Genomic DNA, 19,617 nt, shown 5'->3' with positions numbered 1-19,617 from the left:
TACTGGTGTACAAAAAGTAAGTTAAAAACAATATGGGGATGAGGTAGGTAGTTGGATGGGCTATTTACAGATGGGCTGTGTACAGTTGCAGCGATCAGCAAGCTGCTCAGATAGCTGATGCTTAAAGCACAGCTGTGGCTTGGGGGAGTCTGCCAGTGTGCTCCCCCCTTGCCAGCGGGCTACAGTGCGTAATTACCAATCTCAAATCCGCACGAAGACTAGGGTTGAGTTATTTTAGATTTTGGGAAGCTCCACATATCTCATCTCTTGTGGTGCCCAGTGTGATTGTCATTTCTCTGGTTGTGGTCTGGTGTGCTCAGCAGAGGGGAAGAGCGATTTTTAATTTATTTATTTATTTATTTATTTTTTTTTTTTTTTGTATTTGCTTGTGACTATGGCGTCTTACGTAGATGAGTTCATTCGCTTTCAATCAGAGGAACTGTTAGAATTATGTACTAAAGAACAGCTGTTGAAGATGGCTGAACACTACAAGGTTGAAATTGGTGATAAACGTCTAAAATACATTTCTGTTAGGTTGATATTGAAGGCCAATCTGATGGAGAGTGGTATAGATGTACCACTGGGGCAGCTTCTGCCGAGGACTCGCCGTCTCCCTGTTTCGTTACAATGGCTGCTCCATCTGTTAGCCCTAGTAGTCTATTTGAACAGCAGAAATAACTGCTTCTGTTACAGCTAGAGTATGAAAAGGAATTGGAATTTAAACAGGATTTGGAGCATGCTAAAATCAAGCTGCAACAAGAGCGGCTAGAGTTGGTTAGGGAAGGAAAGCTGTTCAGGGGGAGCGTTTGCTCTGGGAAGGTGACCCAGATTTACCTAGGGGTCACTCCTCTTTCGGTGGTGCCCCGGACACATTTGATATTGTTGGAAACTTACAGTTGCCAAAATTAATGAGAAGGACCCTGAGACATTATTTTCGTTGTTTGAGTGTGTTGCTGACGCTAAGAGTTGGCCTGATTCTGACCGCACTTTATGTTGCAGTGTGTGTTGACTGGTAAAGCGCAGGAAGCATATTTAGCTCTTAGTGTTGCTGACAGTGTCAATTATGATAAGGTTAAAATGGCTGTTACAGATTTACGAATTGGTTCCTGAGGCTTACTGCCAACGATTTAGAACTTTAAAAAGGGATGTTAAAACAGACTCATGTTGAGTTTGCGCGAGAGTTATCTTCACAGTTTAATCGCTGGTGTTCCGCTCTGCAGTTATGACTTTCCAAGGGCTGTGTGATCTGATTATGCTAGAGCAATTTAAGGACACAATCCATGATCTTATAGCCACATACATTAACGAATGAAAAGTAAAGACTGTCGATGAAGCTGCAGTTTTGGTGGACGAGTGTTTTGACTCGTGTCTTTGCATAGCCCCGTATTCGGAGTGAGTGGGGCCGTTCAGCGAGATTTGGGCTTCGCTCACCGAGATACTCTGTTTCACGGACAGAGTTTCATTCAACTAGGGTTAAGCCTGACTCCTGTGGTAAAGCTGACTTTGGTCAAGAGTCACTACTGTCAGGGTTCAGGTCATTGGGAAAAACGAATATCCGGTTCTCAGGGCTAAGGGTAAATTCAGTACTTGCGCTTGTGTTAAATCTAAGCCTATGGCGTTAGCAGTGCCTGTCCCACATCAGTTCACTCCTGACACACTGTCTCATGCCCAGGGGCATGTGAAAGTCCATATTGACCCAGACTATTTACCTTTCATTACGGAGGGTTTTGTGTCTGTTAGGAAAGTAACGACCTAGTGCCAGTAACGATCCTGAGAGACACAGGTGCCTCTGAGTCGTTTGTGTTAGAATCTGTTACCTTCTCTGCTGAGACTGATTCGGGGAATAGTGTTTTAATTAGGGGAATAGGTTTGAACACTCAGTTACATTGCATAAACTGATGTTGGATTGTGGACTGGTGAAAGGTGAGGTTGTTGTGGGGTGCATCCTTTGTTGCCTATTGAGGGTATCGACATTATCCTTGGGAATAACTTGGCTAGTGAGCGTGTATGGCTTGTTGTTTCCATCTCTAGTGATTTCCGCTAAGCTGTCATTTGTAGTGATTCCTGATGAGTGCACAGAGTCTCTCAGAAGTGTTCTCTGCGTGTGCAGTGACATGTTCTATGAGCCGTGGCGACCTGGTCACTGCGCCGGCTAACGAGAATGGCACAAAGAATTCTGTCACTACTTTCCCTGTTATCCCGTTATCTGTACCCTGCTCCGATCTTTTGGCCCTGTCCGGGGGTTTCATCGGATGGGGCCACAGTGTCTCCTGACGCCTCCTGTCTCAGCCTCCAGTATTTATGCTGCAGTAGTTTGTGTCGGGGGGCTAGGGTCAGTCTGTCACATCTGGAGTATTTCTCTTGTCTTTTCCGGTGTCCTGTGTGAATTTAAATATGCTCTCTCTAATTCTCTCTCTTTCTCTCTCTCAGAGGACCTGAGCCCTAGGACCATGCCTCAGGACTACCTGGCTTGATGACTCCTTGCTGTCCCCAGTTCACCTGGCCAGTTCCAACTGTTCTGCCTGCAGCTATGGAACCCCTGACCTGTTCACCGGACGTGCTACCTGTCCCAGACCTGCTGTTTTCAACTCTCTAGAGACAGCAGGAGCGGTAGAGATACTCTCAAAGATTGGCTATGAAAAAGCCAACTGACACTTACTCTGTTACTGACTTCTTGCACCCTCGACAACTACTATGATTATTATTATTTGACAATGCTGGTCATTTATGAACATTTGAACATCTAGGCCATGTGCTGTTATAATCTCCACCCGGCACAGCCAGAAGAGGACATAGCCTGGTTCCTCTCTAGGTTTCTTCCTAGGTTTTGGCCTTTCCAGGGAGTTTTTCCTAGCCACCATGCTTCTACACCTGCATTGCTTGCTGTTTGGGGTTTTAGGCTGGGTTTCTGTACAGCACTTTGAGATATCAGCTGATGTAAGAAGGGCTATATAAATACATTTGATCTAATCAAGGAGCAACGGGCTGACCCAACATTAGAAGAGTTGTGACCAAATTGTGCCTGTGGAACAGTTGGGAGGTGTCGTCCATGGGTATTTTCTCCAAGAGGATGTCCTGATGAGAAAGAGGGTGTCATGGTGGTAGTTTTGATGGAGAGGCTATTAGTCAGGTTGTTGTACCAGTTAAGCTTCGTGAGTTGGTGTTGACAACTTCCCACAACGACGTTGCTGGCCATATTGGTGTGAGGAAAACCTACAATCGCATATTAAGACATTTCTTTTGGCCTAGGTTAAAGAGGTATGTTTCTGAGTTCATCAACTTGTCACACCTGTCAATTAACTGGTAAACCTAATCAAGCTATTAAGCCGGTACTACTGTTTTCTATTCCTTTACTCAGCCAACCTTTGAGTATCTGATTATTGACTGTGTTGGTCTACTGCCTCGTTCTAAAAAGGGTAGTAGTTACCTGTTCACTGTGATGTGTCAGACCACTAGGTTTCCTGCTGCCCATCCTCTCCGGTCTGTCACCACTAAGTCTGTGCTAAAAGCTTTGACTCAGTTTCTCTCTGTTTGGAATCCTAAGGTCATTCAGAGTGATCAAGGATCTAATTTCACCTCTAATCTGTTTGGTCAGGTTCTCCAACAGCTCCATATTAAACACAATTTGTCTAGCGCCTATCACGCGCAGAGTCAAGGAGCGCTGGAATGTTTCCATCAAACACTTAAGTCTTTGTTGAGAGCTTATTGTACTGAGAAGGATTGGGAGGAGGGGTTGCCTTGGTTACTGTTAGCCGCTAAGGAGGTTTCACAGGAGTGCACGGGTTTGTCCAAATGAACTTGTTTGGACATAGAATTCCACACACCCTATCAGTTCTCCAGGATGACTAGAAGTCAGTCCCTGTTATTTTATGTGTGATTTCCGGTGATGCCTGTATGCCGCTGGTGAGATGGCTAAAGAGAAGCTATCATCTTCACAGGAGAGGATGAAGGGCATATTTGATCGGCGAACTGAGCCTCGTCACTTTAGTCCAGGTGACCAGTTCTTGCTCTGCTGCCAATTGTTGGTTCTCCTTTTCAAGCCAAGTTTCAAGGTCCATATACGGTTGTGCGCCAGTGCACTGAGCAAAACTATCTAGTTGCCACTCTAGACCGGAGAAAAGCACACCAACAGTGCCATGTAAATCTGTTAACCCTATTATGCACGTTCCTCTGAGGCTGAACAGTGGGAGTCTACAGAGGACGGTAAAACCTGTTCTTTTGGCCGATACCGTTATTTCGCTGGGTTCTTGTCATGCTAGGTCCGTGCATGGGGATGAAGATGTTCTTGGACCTGACGATTGCATACTGCAGGGTAGATTGAAAAATTCAGACACTGGATGTTTTAGACAGCCTTCTCGCTCATCTACCTGTTGATGGGCGGGAAGAGATGGTCGGTCTGATTCTGAGATTTCCAGGTTTGTTTTCTGATACACCTACATGTACAAACTTAATAGAACACGATATTGACGTTGGATGCTGACCCTATTCGTCAGAGGTTCTATAGAGTTTCTTCAGAGAAACGGCGTTGTCTGTATGCTGAGGTCAGGTACATGCTAGAGAGTGATATAGCAGAGCCTTTCTCCAGTTGGGCTTCTCCCTCTATCTTGGTCAGTAAACTGGATGGGACAAACAGATTTTGTACGGACTACCGTAAGGTAAAGTGTCACTAAGCCAGATTAATTTCCTCTTCCTCGGCTGGAGGACTGCGTTGATCAGGTCGGCGCAGCTAAGTTTGTGAGCAAATTTGACCTGTTAAAGGGCTTTTGGCAGGTGCCACTGACGAGTAGGCCACGTGAAATCTCTGCCTTTATTACACCCTCTTGTCTGTACTCGTATTCGGTTATGCGTTTCGACCTGCATAATGCACCTGCCACTTTTCAGCGACTTATGAACAGGGTTGTCTCCGGTCTGGCCGGGTGCGCTGTTTATCTGGACGATGTAGTGATATATGCAGATACTTGGGAGGAACATCTGTCCCGTATTCAAGCCTTGTTCGACCGCTTAGCTGTGGGTTGCCTCATGATCAATCTGGCTAAATGTGAGTTTGCTCAGGCGACTGTTACATACCTTGGAAAGGTGGTTGGGCAGGGTGAAGTGCGTCCTGTTTGGGCTAGGGTGGTAGCTATTGATGCTTTTCCACCACCAACTACTAAAAAGGAACTGGTGCGTTTCTTGGGAATGATTGGTTACTACCGTCGTTTTTGTAGGAACTTCTCTACTGTGGTCACTCCTTTGACAGATTTGCTGAAAACTAAGGCTGTTTACGTCTGGTCTTGTTGTCAACAAGCTTTTTAAGATGCAAAGAGGCTGCTTACCTCAACTCCAGTGCTGGCTGCTCCTTGTGTGGATTTTTCATTTAGCTTGCAGGTGGATGCTAGTCATGTGGGGGCAGGTGCAGATGTGTCTGGTGTTGAGAGACCTATTAGTTTCTTTTCCAAAAAGTTTAACCATTTATCAGTTGAACTACTCGGTCATGGAAAAAGAAAAGCTAGCACTCATATGGGCGCTACAACACTTCGAGGTGTATGTCGGGTTGGGAGTAGGACCTATTGTGGTCTACACCGACCATAACCCTCTCACCTTGAGGTCCATGATGTGTCCTAACCAGAGGATAATGAGATGGAATGCTTGTAAAATAAACACTAGCTCGATGTGCGGCACATCAGGGGGACTGATAATGTCGTTGCTGGCGCGTTCTCTCGTGCGCCCTGTTCCTGAATGTCCACGTGACTGACCACTGTCTTGTGTTGTCCTGTTCTATCGCTCCTGTCTGTTCCCTTCTGGTCTCATTTTCTTCTTTCCTCTTCCTGTGCGTAAAAGTTGCTGAGGACGAGGTTGGTTAGGGCAAGTGGAAGTTTGAACACATACCCTCATGGATTTGGGACACAGGCTGGGTCTTCTAATAGGATCCAGGGCAATATTTTGTTTGACTGGTATGATGTTCCGGGGTCCTTGTTGGTCCCCGGTTTTATAGGGGGGGTGTGTGATGACCCTCCCACTCTGTCTGCCAAATTCTTTCTCTTTGCTCTTGTTTTCCTTAATAGGATGTCGGTGGGTGGAGCCCGGGAGGGTTGTCAGCGAAATGGGACACCTGGGCTCGGGTGTGTCCCGGGATAAATACACCGCTTCCCCATTCATTGAGGAGACTCTCTCCATGCAGACACACTGTTAGATTTTGGTTGTGGCATTTTTGTGGCTGTTTTATTTGTTTGCTTTCGCACCTTTCAATACCCCTCATTATCACATTTGCAACCACTCACTTACACTACTGAGTACTAACTACACATTGTTAATTGTATTTAGTTTACTTCAGTTAATAAATGTATTGTTATTCCTTATCTCTATGTTGTCTCCCTTTTTTGTTACGAACTTCGAGCCGGTTCATGACTCCACCTACACAACTATACATCCTTTCAGCAGGGTTCATACAGACATTGGCTAGTCAAATTCAAGGACTTTCAGGGACTTTTTCAAGCACTTCATTGTAATTTTCAAGGACCTCAAAGTTATATAATTGTACATACAGGGCCTAATATAGAACCACTCCTCCCCACAAATGGCATGCAGAAAGTGGCCATTACCCCTTTAAGAATAAATTATATTTTAGGCCTTGCCAATGCATTGATATTCAAAGTATTATTACGTTCTAAAATGTGTGAATAATTAGGAGAATTCCTGATTTGAATAGACTGGATGCATGCATGGCGATTTCTGGGCCGACAGAGTCCCACATAAAGCAATGAATAGCTTTAGGATTCATCTCACCATCACTGTTTTAGTAATGAGAAAGTGACCAAAAAAACAGGTTCCTTTTCTAATGGAAGGATTTGGATGGAAAGCAGAGATTATAATAACCGCATGTGGTTTTACAGCAACAGAGTAGCGCAACACCCTTCAATTGAAGTGGAGGGAAACAAACGAGTGGCCAAATCTCTCACAAAAACAGATAAAAAATGAAATCATGGAGATTTATAAGGGAGCAGGAGAACATATTGGCTACAATATCATCTCTCGCACCAAATTGAGGACATGTCTGATTTTCAAGGTAGGTTGATTCGTACTTGAATTTCTGAGCTCCCAGTTCAAGTAAGCTACTTCAAGACCCTTGTATTCTTTAAAATTGCAGTCTACCATGGAAAGCAAAATGCTTTTATTTATTTACCAAGTTATATTTTGAATAAGCCCACTAGGCTATGTCATTTGTTTTCATATCTTAAATAATTCATAGGAAGAGCGTTGGGTGTTGCACACAATTGTAGACTGTGTCCAATCCGAGGCACAAAAACATATGAAAACATGAACTCATTACCTTGATGCTTTCTCTGTTAAATCTAAGGAGACCCTGCTAGAAATCAAACAGTCAACAACAGATGAACAACAGATGATCAACATCAATTCGCTAGGGATATTAGATCCAACAGTGGATCCAGGTACAACGGTCTTCACTGGTGAAATGAACGAGACACCAAAATATTCTGGACATTCCTTGCATTCCTTTTTCCAGCACTTGAGCTGTTGCATGGCATGTGCTATCACATCAGCTGTTCCTCACTTGACTGTCATTTGTAAAATTCCATCCTGGATCAGATTATGTGTGAAAATATCACGGCATAACTAATCAGCTGGACACCAAATGCTCATCCAACAAGCATTATGCATAATTATTGAAGAACCACGTTAATGACAGTATCAATTTAGGTGTTAACTATCAAAGTAAGGTGACTCTTTATCGGTTAGAAGCATTTGATTTTGCAATACATACATTATTTAGAATTTGTGTGCCCATGAATACTGTTTTCACCAGTAACATAAGGAGACACTAAATGTACCTGTACTTACACTGCATGTTCCGACAGCTATATCCAGGATTCTCAAAGGGTTCAAGTTCAATGTCTAATTTAACTGATTAATGCTTAACATATATAAGAACAACTTACACTGCCATAAATGCAAGGACAGAAAAGTTATGTTTTATGTCACATGATTTTGGACAAATCTGTCAAGACACCAACAATGATAAAGGGTAAAACACAGGTTTTAAATCAACTTGTTCATTTGATTGAATATAGCTATGATCCCCCTTATATCAATGTAATAACATGAAAAAGGCATTATTATCAATGACTTATCAACAGCTGTAACAAGCTGTTAATTGTAAGAAATCCTCACTGGTACCCTAGTTTATAGAAAGACCCATATACACTATTCACAGTGCAGGGACCACAGAGTCCTGTATGTAAGTATGCCTTTCGGTCCTTACCTCCATTTCCTTGTGGTAGTGACAAGTGAGGGTGTAGGGCAGCGTCTGCAGCGTGGCGTAGGCAAAGCCTGTCAGAGCTGACATCAGGCTGACCAGGACCACACTCTTGGACATACATATGACCAGGGCAGAGATGGTGAAGCTCACCATGCTGCTCAGGTAGACCCGGCGCGAGCCAAAATGGCGAACCAGTCGGCTCATGAGCAGGGAGAAGACGGTTGAGGTAGCACACTGCAAGAACAGGCCCAGGCTGCCCATACGGATGCCTGCAAGACAGGATTGAAATTGTGGCAACAAATTAAGATAAAATATTATGTTATATTAATTCTATGCCCTAACACTCAAACTGGAAAGTTTTATCTCAATCTCTTCATTCAAAGACTCAATCATGGACACTTACTGACAGTTGTGGCTGCTTTGTGTGATGTATTGTTGTCTCTACCTTCTTGCCCTTTGTGCTGTTGTCTGTGCCCAATAATGTTTGTACCATGTTTTGTGCTGCTACCATATTGTGTTGCTACCATGTTGTCATGTTGTGTTGCTACCATGCTGTGTTGTCATGTGTTGCTGCCTTGCAATGTTGTTGTCTTAGGTCTCTCTTTATGTAGTGTTATGTTGCCTCTCTTGTTGTGATGTGTGTTTTGTCCTATATTATATATATTTTTATTTTTAATTTTTAATCCCAGGCCCCCGTCCCCGCAGGAGGCCTTTTGCATTTTGGTAAATAAGAATTTGTTCTTAACTGACTTGCCTAGTTAGATAAAGGTTCAATAAATAAAAACATATATATGCAAAATGGTTATTGGTTACAGTAATTCCTCATTATTCTAATTCTTATTATTCTAATTGTAGTTAGTAAGCTAGGCATTAGATTGCTAATCGCCTCAGGTTCATGCATACATATCAGATATGAAGGTAAGACCCAGATGCAGACCACATCAAATAAACAATAGTTTAATATTCCAACAGGGGCAGGCAATAGACAGGTCAAGGCAGGCAGGGGTATGTAAACCAGAGGTGGGGCAACGGTACCGGGCGGCAGGCAGGCTCAGGGTAAGGCAGAGGTCGGTAATCCAGAGGGGGGGCAAAGGTACAGGTCGGCAGGCAGGCTCAGGGTAAGGGGCAGGCAGAGTGGTCAGGCAGGCAAGGACAGGCAAGGGTCAAAACCAGGAGGGCGAGAAAAGAGAGACTGGAAAAAGCAGGAGCTGAGACACAAAACGCTGTTTGACTTGAACAAACAAGACGAACTGGCAACAGACAAACAGAGAACACACCCCTTCCAGGTGTCACCCATCTTGGGGGGTGGAGACAATCACAAAGACAGGTGAAACAGATCAGGGTGTGACAATACACAAACAGGAACAACCCAAGGTCAAACACAATACTAATACACCACAACCTGCTGCGGTTGCAAATGTAAAATACAACCAGTAGCCTCATCCGGACACTAAGTATTCAAAACTACCCCTGTAGGATCCGGGTTATGATCTGTGTTCTAAGTGTGTTTTTTCCATTTCACGTCATACTTTCAACCCGTCTAAAGATACAACACACTTTACCACAGATTAACCTATAGCTGCATTAATGGTTCTTTATGTGTTTTGAAATTCTGTTTGCATACGCCATCAACTCACAGAAGAGATCTGCTCTGGGAGGAATTTAAAGACAAACAAACGGTTGAGTCAGCAAACAGTTTGACTGGACTGTATCGGAAACCATCACAGACCAAATTGACATGTTTGCTGAGGCGGTAGCTCTTGCTCCAGTTCCACCAGATCTGTGTTAAAAAACAATTGTATATATTTTCAAATACTTAATATGTGCTTGATTGAGCTTAATGGACTAATAGAATAGTCCCAAAACTGAAAACCCTGCCCATCTGGCACTCCAGGTAGGCTAGAGTGAACGCTCCAAAGAATTCAACTATCTTCATCTTCTGCACATCTATCACTCCAGTGTTTAATTGCTAAATTGTAATTATTTCGCCACTATGGCCTATTTATTGTCTTACCTCCCTTATCCTACCTCATTTGCACACACTGTATATAGACTTTCTTTTTTCTATTGTGTTATTGACTGTATGTTTGTTTTCCATGTGTAACTTTGTGTTGTTGTTTGTGTCGCACTGCTTTGCTTTATCTTGGCCAGGTCACAGTTGTAAATGAGAACTTGTTCTCAACTAGCCTACCTGGTTAAATAAAGGTGAAATAGGGTTATTTAAAAAACTTTTTTTTTTTAAGTATTTGAACCCAGGTCTGGGTCCCACCAGCGCCTGCTCAGGGTCTCACCCATTGAAGAGAAATTCAGTGTTCAAACACCCGACAGAGAAGGAGGTGCAGACTCCTGAGCTCAAATATGTCTGAAAAGCAGTTTGTTCTACCCTCTACAGTCTACATGGCATTACAAGGAGGATCTATATTACAAGGAGGATCTATATTCCTATGGAAAGACGTCTACCCGGATCGACTTTATCTGTAGTATTTAAAGCGGTCTGATGTTACAGTAGGCTGTAAGTGCATAGGTCACAAGTTCAGCAACATGGCAGCTAATATCACATGGTGTCAGGGGTCAGTGTGCAGCGGTAGGACGGAGTCAGGCGCAGGACACAGAACTGAGTAAAATACGTACTTTACTCGAAAAGAAACAACAATAATTTCCACGCAGGGAGAGGCACCAATTTCGGCGGAAGTCGTGACACATGGGAAAAGGATGTGGATGGGCTAGCTGTTTTAAAGCAAAGGACTAAGCCCACATTACAAACACTGCTTGAGATAGTGGATTAGCTTTAACCAGCATTGGAAGTTCAGGGTATACAATCAGACCTGCACTGAGGAAAAGCCACATTGCGGTAAAAAAAAGGTTAACACAAGATAATCTCAATTATGGGGTGTAATCTCAATCACACTCCACACTGCCCTTTCCCACCTGGACAAAAGGAACACCTATGTGAGAATGCTGTTCATTGACTACAGCTCAGCGTTCAACACCATAGCGGCCACGAAGCTCATCACTAAGCTAAGGACCCTGGGACCAAACACTTCCCTCTGCAACTGGATCCTGGACTTGCTGACGGCCGCCCCAAGGTGGTAACGGTAGGCAACAGCACGTCTGCCATGCTGATCCTCAACACTGGGTCCCCTCAGGGGAGTGTACTTAGTCCCCTCCTGTACTCCCTGTTCACCCACAATTGTGTGGCAAACACCGGTACCCCCTGTATATAGCCTCGTTATTGTTATTTTATTGTGTTACTTTTTATAATTTTTTACTTTAAATATTTTCTTAACTCTTCTTGAACTGCACTGTTGGTTAAGGGCTTGTAAGTAAGCATTTCATGGTAAGGTTTACACTTGTTGTATTCGGGGCGTTTGTGACAAATAAAGTTTGATTTGATTTTATAATACATGCTTTGTTATAACTTCAATAAATATGATGTCAGGCTTCAGACTTTTGTGCTTGGCCTGTCCTGTACTTGAATGAACATGCTCTTTGTGCTCTGATTATGACATTAATGCACTGTGAGTGTGACATTCCTCCTGGTCCTGCAGGCATGGGAGAGAGAGAGGGAGGTAGAAGCAGGAAGCATTGCAGAGCTCCACTACACACAGAGAAGAGACCTGGAGGGCGCTCACTTTCGGTTTCTCTCTCACCTTTGTCTCTTTTGCTCTGGGTCTGTCTCTCTTTGTCTCTCACCTGTCTCTGCTGGGAGTCTGGGATACTATGCCTGTCTCACACAGGTCACCCCCAACCAAGGCTGCTGTGTGATCCGCCAGTCAGATTTAATGCAGTTTGAAGGTCAAAGACACTGACAGTGCTCTTCTCCTTTTACAGTGACCTGCCCCTTCTCATCCAATAAAGCTATGCAATCTTCTACACGCTTAGATTAAGTGATGCTATCAAGAACCTAAAAGAGTTATTTGGCTATTAGGCAACAAGATTCAGCCGCGGGACGATTTTTTTTGGCGTGAATGGTCGGGGGGACGAAAAATAAATATTATAATTTGTACACAGACCACATCTAAGCCCAAAAAAAGATTGTATTTGAAAATAACAATAATTTAACACGTTGATTACTTTGAGACACGATCACATCTCTTTTTTTATTTGTGGGATTACTTGGGAACAGATTTATTTTTGCTGAATTCCTTCGATTTTAGTAATCTTTCTAGTAATAAAAAAATGGCTTGCTGGCTGGTTTTGCCCCCCTGGCCGCCTGCTGCAGATCCCTGCCATAGGAGAACCCTTTGATGAACCATTTTTGGTTCCAGGTAGAACCCTTTTGGGTTCAATGTAGAACCCTTTCCACAGAGGGTTCTACATGGAACCCAAAAGGGTTCTACCTGGAACCAAAAAGGGTTCTATCTGCAACCAACCTTTTTTCTAAGAGTGTAGGGGATTAGGAACCACACTATTAAAGGGTAAAAGCCAATTTATGCTTGAACTGAAAATGTGGTATGGAGGGTGTGACGCAATTGTGGAGCCTCTGGAGGCATGCAGAGGCCAAATTGAGCACCGTATTGCATCGCTGTGCACCTCCCACATTTTTTAACAATGCGGAGGGCTCCATATAGCTACTTATAGGTCTGCATTGACATGATTGGTTGATGGTAGGTGGGAGCGGGAGCGGAGGTCCTGTATAAACACAAACTCACTTCCTTGACAACATCCTTCACAACAGCTCTGCACAACTGCTCTTCGAAGCGCAAGAAGTATGAATGCCCTGACTTCTGCAGAGGCCGTATCACCGTAAATGCTGCATATCTGCCTCATGTGGGACTAGAACTCACAACTATGAGCAAACTGTCTTAGTGGAATGTGCCACCAATCAGTCATAGCGATTGGAAAAAAATACAACGAGCTGAAATTACCACCATTGTCACATATTTCTTGTTATGATGGATGTAGCTACGACTATAAACGTGTAATCTTCATAGCATATATGTTTTTTTCTTCTTCGTAACAGCACATACAGTATCTGGATTGAAATGTACTTAAGTACAGTGGTGGAAAAAGTAGTACATTTTTATACTTGAGGAAAAGTAAAAAGTAAAAGTAAATGCTATACATCAAATCCCTTATATTAAGCAAACCGAACAGCACAATGTTCTTTTTTTCATTTTATGGACAGCCAGGAGCACACTCCAAGACTCAGACATAATTTACAAACACTGAGTCCGCCAGATAAGAGGCAGTAGGAATGACAAAGTGTTAAATTGCTAGGTGCGTGAATTGGACCATATTGTTGTCCTGCCAGAGCATTCGAAATGCAACAAGTACTTTTGGGTGTCAGGGAAAATGTATGGGAGTAAAAAGTACATATTTTATTTAGGAATGTAGTGGAGTAAAATTTTAAGTTGTCAAACATATAAATAGTAAAGTACAGGTACCCCAAAAAACAACTTAAGTAGTACTCCAAACAAGTTTTACTTAGTTACTTTACACCACTGCTCTATTGGCCATTTGAGAACTTTGGGTTCTCTGATTGTGAATCCATCAAAGATCAAGGATCTAGTCCCAATGAAGCAGAGCTTGCCCAGCCAAAGTATTTATGTGATAATATCAAATAGTGTCTACATGAGAGATGGAGAGGCACTCTGAAGCTTGCCCTGCCGAAGTTAGTGATAGAGTCACACAGTATATCTACAAAAAGAGAGTCAACTCACCATCCTCGTAGCGCTGCCTGGAGGCGGTCCCGGGGGCGGCGCTGGGCATGCCTTCGTACAGCCCCTCCCCCATAAAGTCTGTGTAAAAGAGCATGAAGGACATGACGGCCATCCAGCTGCAGAGCTGGGCCATGCACAGCTGCCTCATCACCCGGGGCACGTGGCAGTAGCTGCGGTAGATGGCCGGAGTCATGGACCAGCACATCCTCAGCAGGCACAGTAGCGGAACCGACTTGAGCAGGTACCAGCAGGAGCGCGGGACACCACAGCGACCTGCCTCCAAGAAAGGACCAGGCTCCAGGGCCGCGGCGCATGGCGGCTCCTCCGACACCTTCATGGTGATCAGCACGCTGGTCACGAAGATGAGGATGAGCATGAAGAAGAGGCACTCTGCCTGGCCACCCAGGTAGACTGACAGCAGGCCCCGGCTCCAGTCCAACGCAGGCAGCAGGTAGCCCACACAGCCTCCCAGGCTGACCATAAAGGAGAACATGGCGAAGGCCTGGTTGCAGTCCTCCTCGTCGCGGTACAGGTCAGACAGGAGCGCCTCCAGTGGCGTGAAGCACACCTGGCCACAGAAGTCGAGTAGGCCCACACCGAGGATGAGGAAGGCCACCTGCAGGGCGCATCCGCCCCAGGAGAAGTAGGCAGCCAGCAGGTCGGCATGGGGGATGATGAGGAGGGCTAAGAGGACTCCCAGGGACAGCAGCCAGATGAAGGGCCGGCGGCGGCCGTAGCTGCTGTTGCAATGGTCACTGGCTGAGCCAATCAGAGGGATGAAGATGAGACCTAACACTGGGCCGATACCTGGGAACAGAAAGGAGGGAAGTAGTGAGGTTGATTCATTGGTTGTCAGTATCAAAGTCAAAGCCAACATAATAGTTATTGGATTTGAGTTTTACCACAATATTTACCTGTGAACTAGGAAATGTGCAATCCAACAAATGTCCTGGCTGCATCTGATGTTTTCTGGTATCTTCCAGTTTACTATTTCACTACCTTCCCCGTGCTGACAGGGCTTGGAGGCAGGCTCTGTGGCCCCACTGGCCGCTTTACTGCTACATCCATCTCTTTGAGTGCTTGTGAAGGATGCCTACAGATGGTTCTGTGCCCCGAGCTAACTCACCGTCAACCTCCCCCTCCTCCCCACTGCTCCCCACTGCTCCCCACTGCTAGCTTGGGCTAATTGGAACACCTCATGACAAAGGCTGCTTGTGGAGCAACACAACTCACATTCCCCACAACGGCCAGATGTATGCCTCTGGTTTCACAATGGGAACACGCACGGAATGCTTCTTTTGAAAACATGGTTTCAAATTCCATCAAAAATAAAAAATAAAACATATTAACTAGATCCACATGACGCCACAAGTGTCATTGTGATTAAATATGTGTGGAGACTGGAGAGTATAATGAATATTCCATTATTCCATTCCCAGACAATGTTCCCTTTAATGTTTGGGATTTCTCTACCTGGATGGATATCTGACAACAACACTTTGTTGAAAACTGTTACACAATGAAATGAAAGAAACCAGATACTATTTTATTGGCATTAAGTTGTGTAATGGTTCCCAGGAAAACATTCCCTGAGGTAAAAAAAATGTGGTTGGTTGGGGGTTTAGTTCATGTTGACAGGCTCTCAGTGGAGCAGCCCCACAGACAGACTGACGGACGGACAGGCAGGCGGACGGAAGGCCAGAGACAGAGACAGAGACATACAGAATGGGTCACTGCAGTCAGACCCTCACTCACATTTCTGCCTGGCTGCCACAGCTGTGGAAGCCCATCATAACAATCCAGTGTGTAGAGCCTGATGGTACAGTCTGAACTCTCACACACACGGTCCTACTCTGCTAAATATGAGCTCTCTTTCCCTCACCACACACCACAAACATTTCACTACACCCGCAATAACATCTGCTAAATATGTGTATGTTACCAATCAATATGATTTGACATACAATCCCAGTATGTATGCACACCACAATATACTTTCTCATATAGAATACACACACAGCAATCTGCTTTTTAACTTGATACAGTACACACGCACCACATGCACACATGCACACACGCACGCACACACGCACACACACACACACACACACACACACACACACACACACACACACACACACACACACACACACACCACCACGAGATCACTAACTTTTAAGCAGTATACACACACCACCATGTGCTTTGCACTCATATACAGGACACACAGTATAATGTGATTTTTTAATATAAGACATGCCCCTGAGCCACTCTACAGAAAGCAGAGTAGAAGAGTAGATTAAAGAATTAAAGAGAGGCAACCGGGAAGTATAAATCCAGAGAAGTAGCCATTAGATAAAGTAGATGGACTGCATCTGAGAATCTGACATAACTGCTAGGAAAATCAGACATAAGCCTCCAGGACGCAATTTCCATCTCCATTCACTTAACACTTGACCGTTCCATTAGAAGAAGCTAAAGCAGAAAGTGAATGAGGTTTTGTGCCATTCCCCGATCAGGTTTACGGGTTGTGTGGGAACAATACAAATACATTTTTTCTCCTGTTTGCGTGCAGCTGTTTAGAGAGAGGGAGAGTGGAGTGTACGTTAAGACATCTCATATTATCCGTCCATTGGAGCTGTAATTGCCATATGCACATTTCGGAGGGACAATCTCAATTCGTTTGGTCACAAGATAATCTGAGAGAGAGAAGAAATGCCTTTACAGCAAACCATGTGGAAGCAATTTGCGGGCAACAGGATGATGCAACTATTCACATCGCCTACACAAAAAATCCACTGCAGCACAGTGGCTATATATACACAGAGCCAGTGGTGCAGCACGGTGGCTATATGCACACAGAGTCAGTGGTGCAGCACAGTGGCTATATATACACAGAGCCAGGGGTGCAGCACAGTGGCTATATATACACAGAGTCAGTGGTGCAGCACAGTGGCTATATATACACAGAGCCAGTGGTGCAGCACAGTGGCTATATATACACAGAGTCAGTGGTGCAGCACAGTGGCTATATATACACAGAGCCAGTGGTGCAGCACAGTGACTATATATACACAGAGCCAGGGGTGCAGCACGGTGACTATATATACACAGAGTCAGTGGTGCAGCACAGTGGCTATATATACACAGAGCCAGGGGTGCAGCACGGTGGCTATATGCACACAGAGTCAGTGGTGCAGCACAGTGGCTATATATACAGTTGAAGTCGGAAGTTTACATACACTTAGGTTGGAGTCATTAAAACTTGTTTTTCAACCAGTCCACAAATTTCTTGTTCACGAACAATAGTTGGTTAGGACATCTACTTTGTGCATGACACAAGTAATTTTTCCAACAATTGTTTACAGACAGACTATTTCACTTATAATTCACTGTATCAAAATTCCAGTGGGTCAGAAGTTTACATACACTAAGTTGACTGTGCCTTTAAAGAGCTTGGAAAATTCCAGAAAATGATGTCATGGCTTTAGAAGCTTCTGATAGGCTAATTGACATAATTTGAGTCAATTGGAGGTGTACCTGTGGATGTATTTCAAGGCCTACATTCAAACTCAGTGACTCTTTGCTTGACATCATGGGAAAATCAAAAGAAATCAGCCAAGACCTCAGAAAATAAATTTTAGACCTCCACAAGTCTGGTTCATCCTTGGGAGAAATTTCCAAACGCCTGAAGGTACCACGTTCAGCTGTACAAACAATAGTACGCAAGTATAAACACCATGGGACCACGCAGCCGTCATACCGCTCAGGAAGGAGATGTGTTCTGTCTCCTAGAGATGAACATACTTTGGTGCGAAAAGTGCAAATCAATCCCAGAACAACAGCAAAGGACCTTGTGAAGATGCTGGAGGAAACAGGTACAAAAGTATATCCACAGTAAAACGATTCCAATATCGACATAACCTGAAAGGCCGCTCAGCAAGGAAGAAGCCACTGCTCCAAAACCGCCATAAAAAAGGCAGACTATGGTTTGCAACTGCACATAGGGACAAAGATCGTACTTTTTGGAGAAATGTCCTCTGGTCTGATGAAACAAAAATAGAACTGTTTGGCCATCGTTATGTTTGGAGGAAAAAGGGAGAGGCTTGCAAGTAGAAAGAACACCATCCCAACTGTGAAGCACGGGGGTGGCAGCATCATGTTGTGGGGGTGCTTTGCTGCAGGAGGAACTGGTGCACTTCACAAAATAGATGGCATCATGAGGAAAGAAAATGATGTGGATATATTGAAGCAACATCTCAAGTCATCAGTCAGGAAGTTAAAGCTTGGTCGCAAATGGGTCTTCCGGATGGACAATGACCCCAAGCATACTTCCAAAGTTGTGGCAAAATGGGATTGATTTGCACTTTTCGCAGTACATTCATCTCTAGGAGACAGAACGTGTCTCCTTCCTGAATGGTATGACGGCTGCGTGGTCCCATGGTGTTTATACTTGCATACTATTGTTTGTACAGATGAACGTGGTACCTTCAAATTGCTCCCAAGGATGAACCAGACTTGTGGAGGTCTATAATTTTTTTGAGGTCCTGGCTGATTTCTTTTGATTTTCCCATGATGTCAAGCAAAGAGGCACTGAGTTTGAAGGTAGGCCTTGAAATACATCAGAAGCTTCTAAAGCCATGACATTTTCTGGAATTTTCCAAGCTGTTTAAAGGCACAGTCAACTTAGTGTATGTAAACTTCTGACCCACTGGAATTGTGATACAGTTAATTATAGATGAAATAATCTGTCTGTAAAAAAATTGTTGGAAAAATTACTTGTGTCATGCACAAAGTAGATGTCCTCACCGACTTGCCAAAACTATAGTTTGTTCACAAGAAATTTGTGGAGTGGTTGAAAAACGAGTTTTAATGACTCCAACCTAAGTGTATGTAAACTTCCGTCTTCAATTGTACATAGTGGTGTCTATTTTAAACCTAAACATCTAATTCAGCATTAATGTTAGGTCAAATATAACAGCATGCCACAGTTTGCAGGCAATGAGGTCTAACAACAACCACCCCTCTTTGTATCTATCGGTAAGAGTAGGCTGCTGTTGTTAGTGTAGAACAACCCCGCAGCCACAGTCCAGAACCACATTAGAAACTCAACTATGGGGATCTAAAATGAGCCTGTTCCATCAGGAGGACAAAACAGTGAATATGTTTTTGGAAATGTGGTCCTGTGCCAGCAGGCCAACAGCCACAGGAGACAGCAGGCTGTTGTAGATACATTTTCTAACGGGCTGTTGGGGCACTGCCCTGTCCACTTCCAGCAGGACGAGACCCATCCAGAGCACTGGGCCTCTGTACCTCCACACTAAGCCCTCTGACACCCCTCACCAGTAAAATCCCTAGCTGCACAGCAATGAAAACATTATAGAACACAATGCAGCTACGCTCCGAGACATTAGCCAAACTAGCAGAGACATTAATAACACATCCATAACAAAAACAGAGACTGCGTGAGAAGTGAAAGGGCAAATAGAAACGTGTTCATATTCACATCTGAAATGACCTGCTTCATTTCAGATTTGAGTTCTGAAGTGCAACTCATGTAAAGAGTAAAAGTAGGCCTGTGAAACGGAGGGCTGCTGCCTCCAGCCGTTCCGTCTCTCTGTCTCCCACTGCCTTTCAATTAGCACCTGATTACGACCTGAACAAAGCAACAAGTGATTTGGCCTCTGATTAAGGTAA

The 19,617-nt window shown here is 44.1% G+C and overlaps 1 protein-coding gene across 2 annotated transcripts in view; it reads right to left on the bottom strand.

Moving 5' to 3' along the window:
• LOC115197439 (solute carrier family 45 member 3-like) overlaps positions 1-19,617 on the bottom strand; it is a 74,308-nt gene that overhangs the window by 3,220 nt on the left and 51,471 nt on the right. For both annotated transcript variants that reach the window (XM_029758957.1, XM_029758958.1), the window contains exons 3-4: positions 13,921-14,727; positions 8,261-8,526 (exon numbers count right to left, since the gene is read on the bottom strand). In XM_029758957.1, coding sequence (XP_029614817.1) covers positions 8,261-8,526; positions 13,921-14,727 — 1,073 coding nt within the window. The remainder of the gene's footprint in view (positions 1-8,260; positions 8,527-13,920; positions 14,728-19,617) is intronic.

Source organism: Salmo trutta, chromosome 7 (assembly GCF_901001165.1).
Source record: "Salmo trutta chromosome 7, fSalTru1.1, whole genome shotgun sequence".
Classification (NCBI taxonomy): Eukaryota; Metazoa; Chordata; class Actinopteri; order Salmoniformes; family Salmonidae; genus Salmo; species Salmo trutta.
Note: the sequence above shows the minus strand (reverse complement) of the source record. Positions and strands in the feature narration are given on the sequence as shown.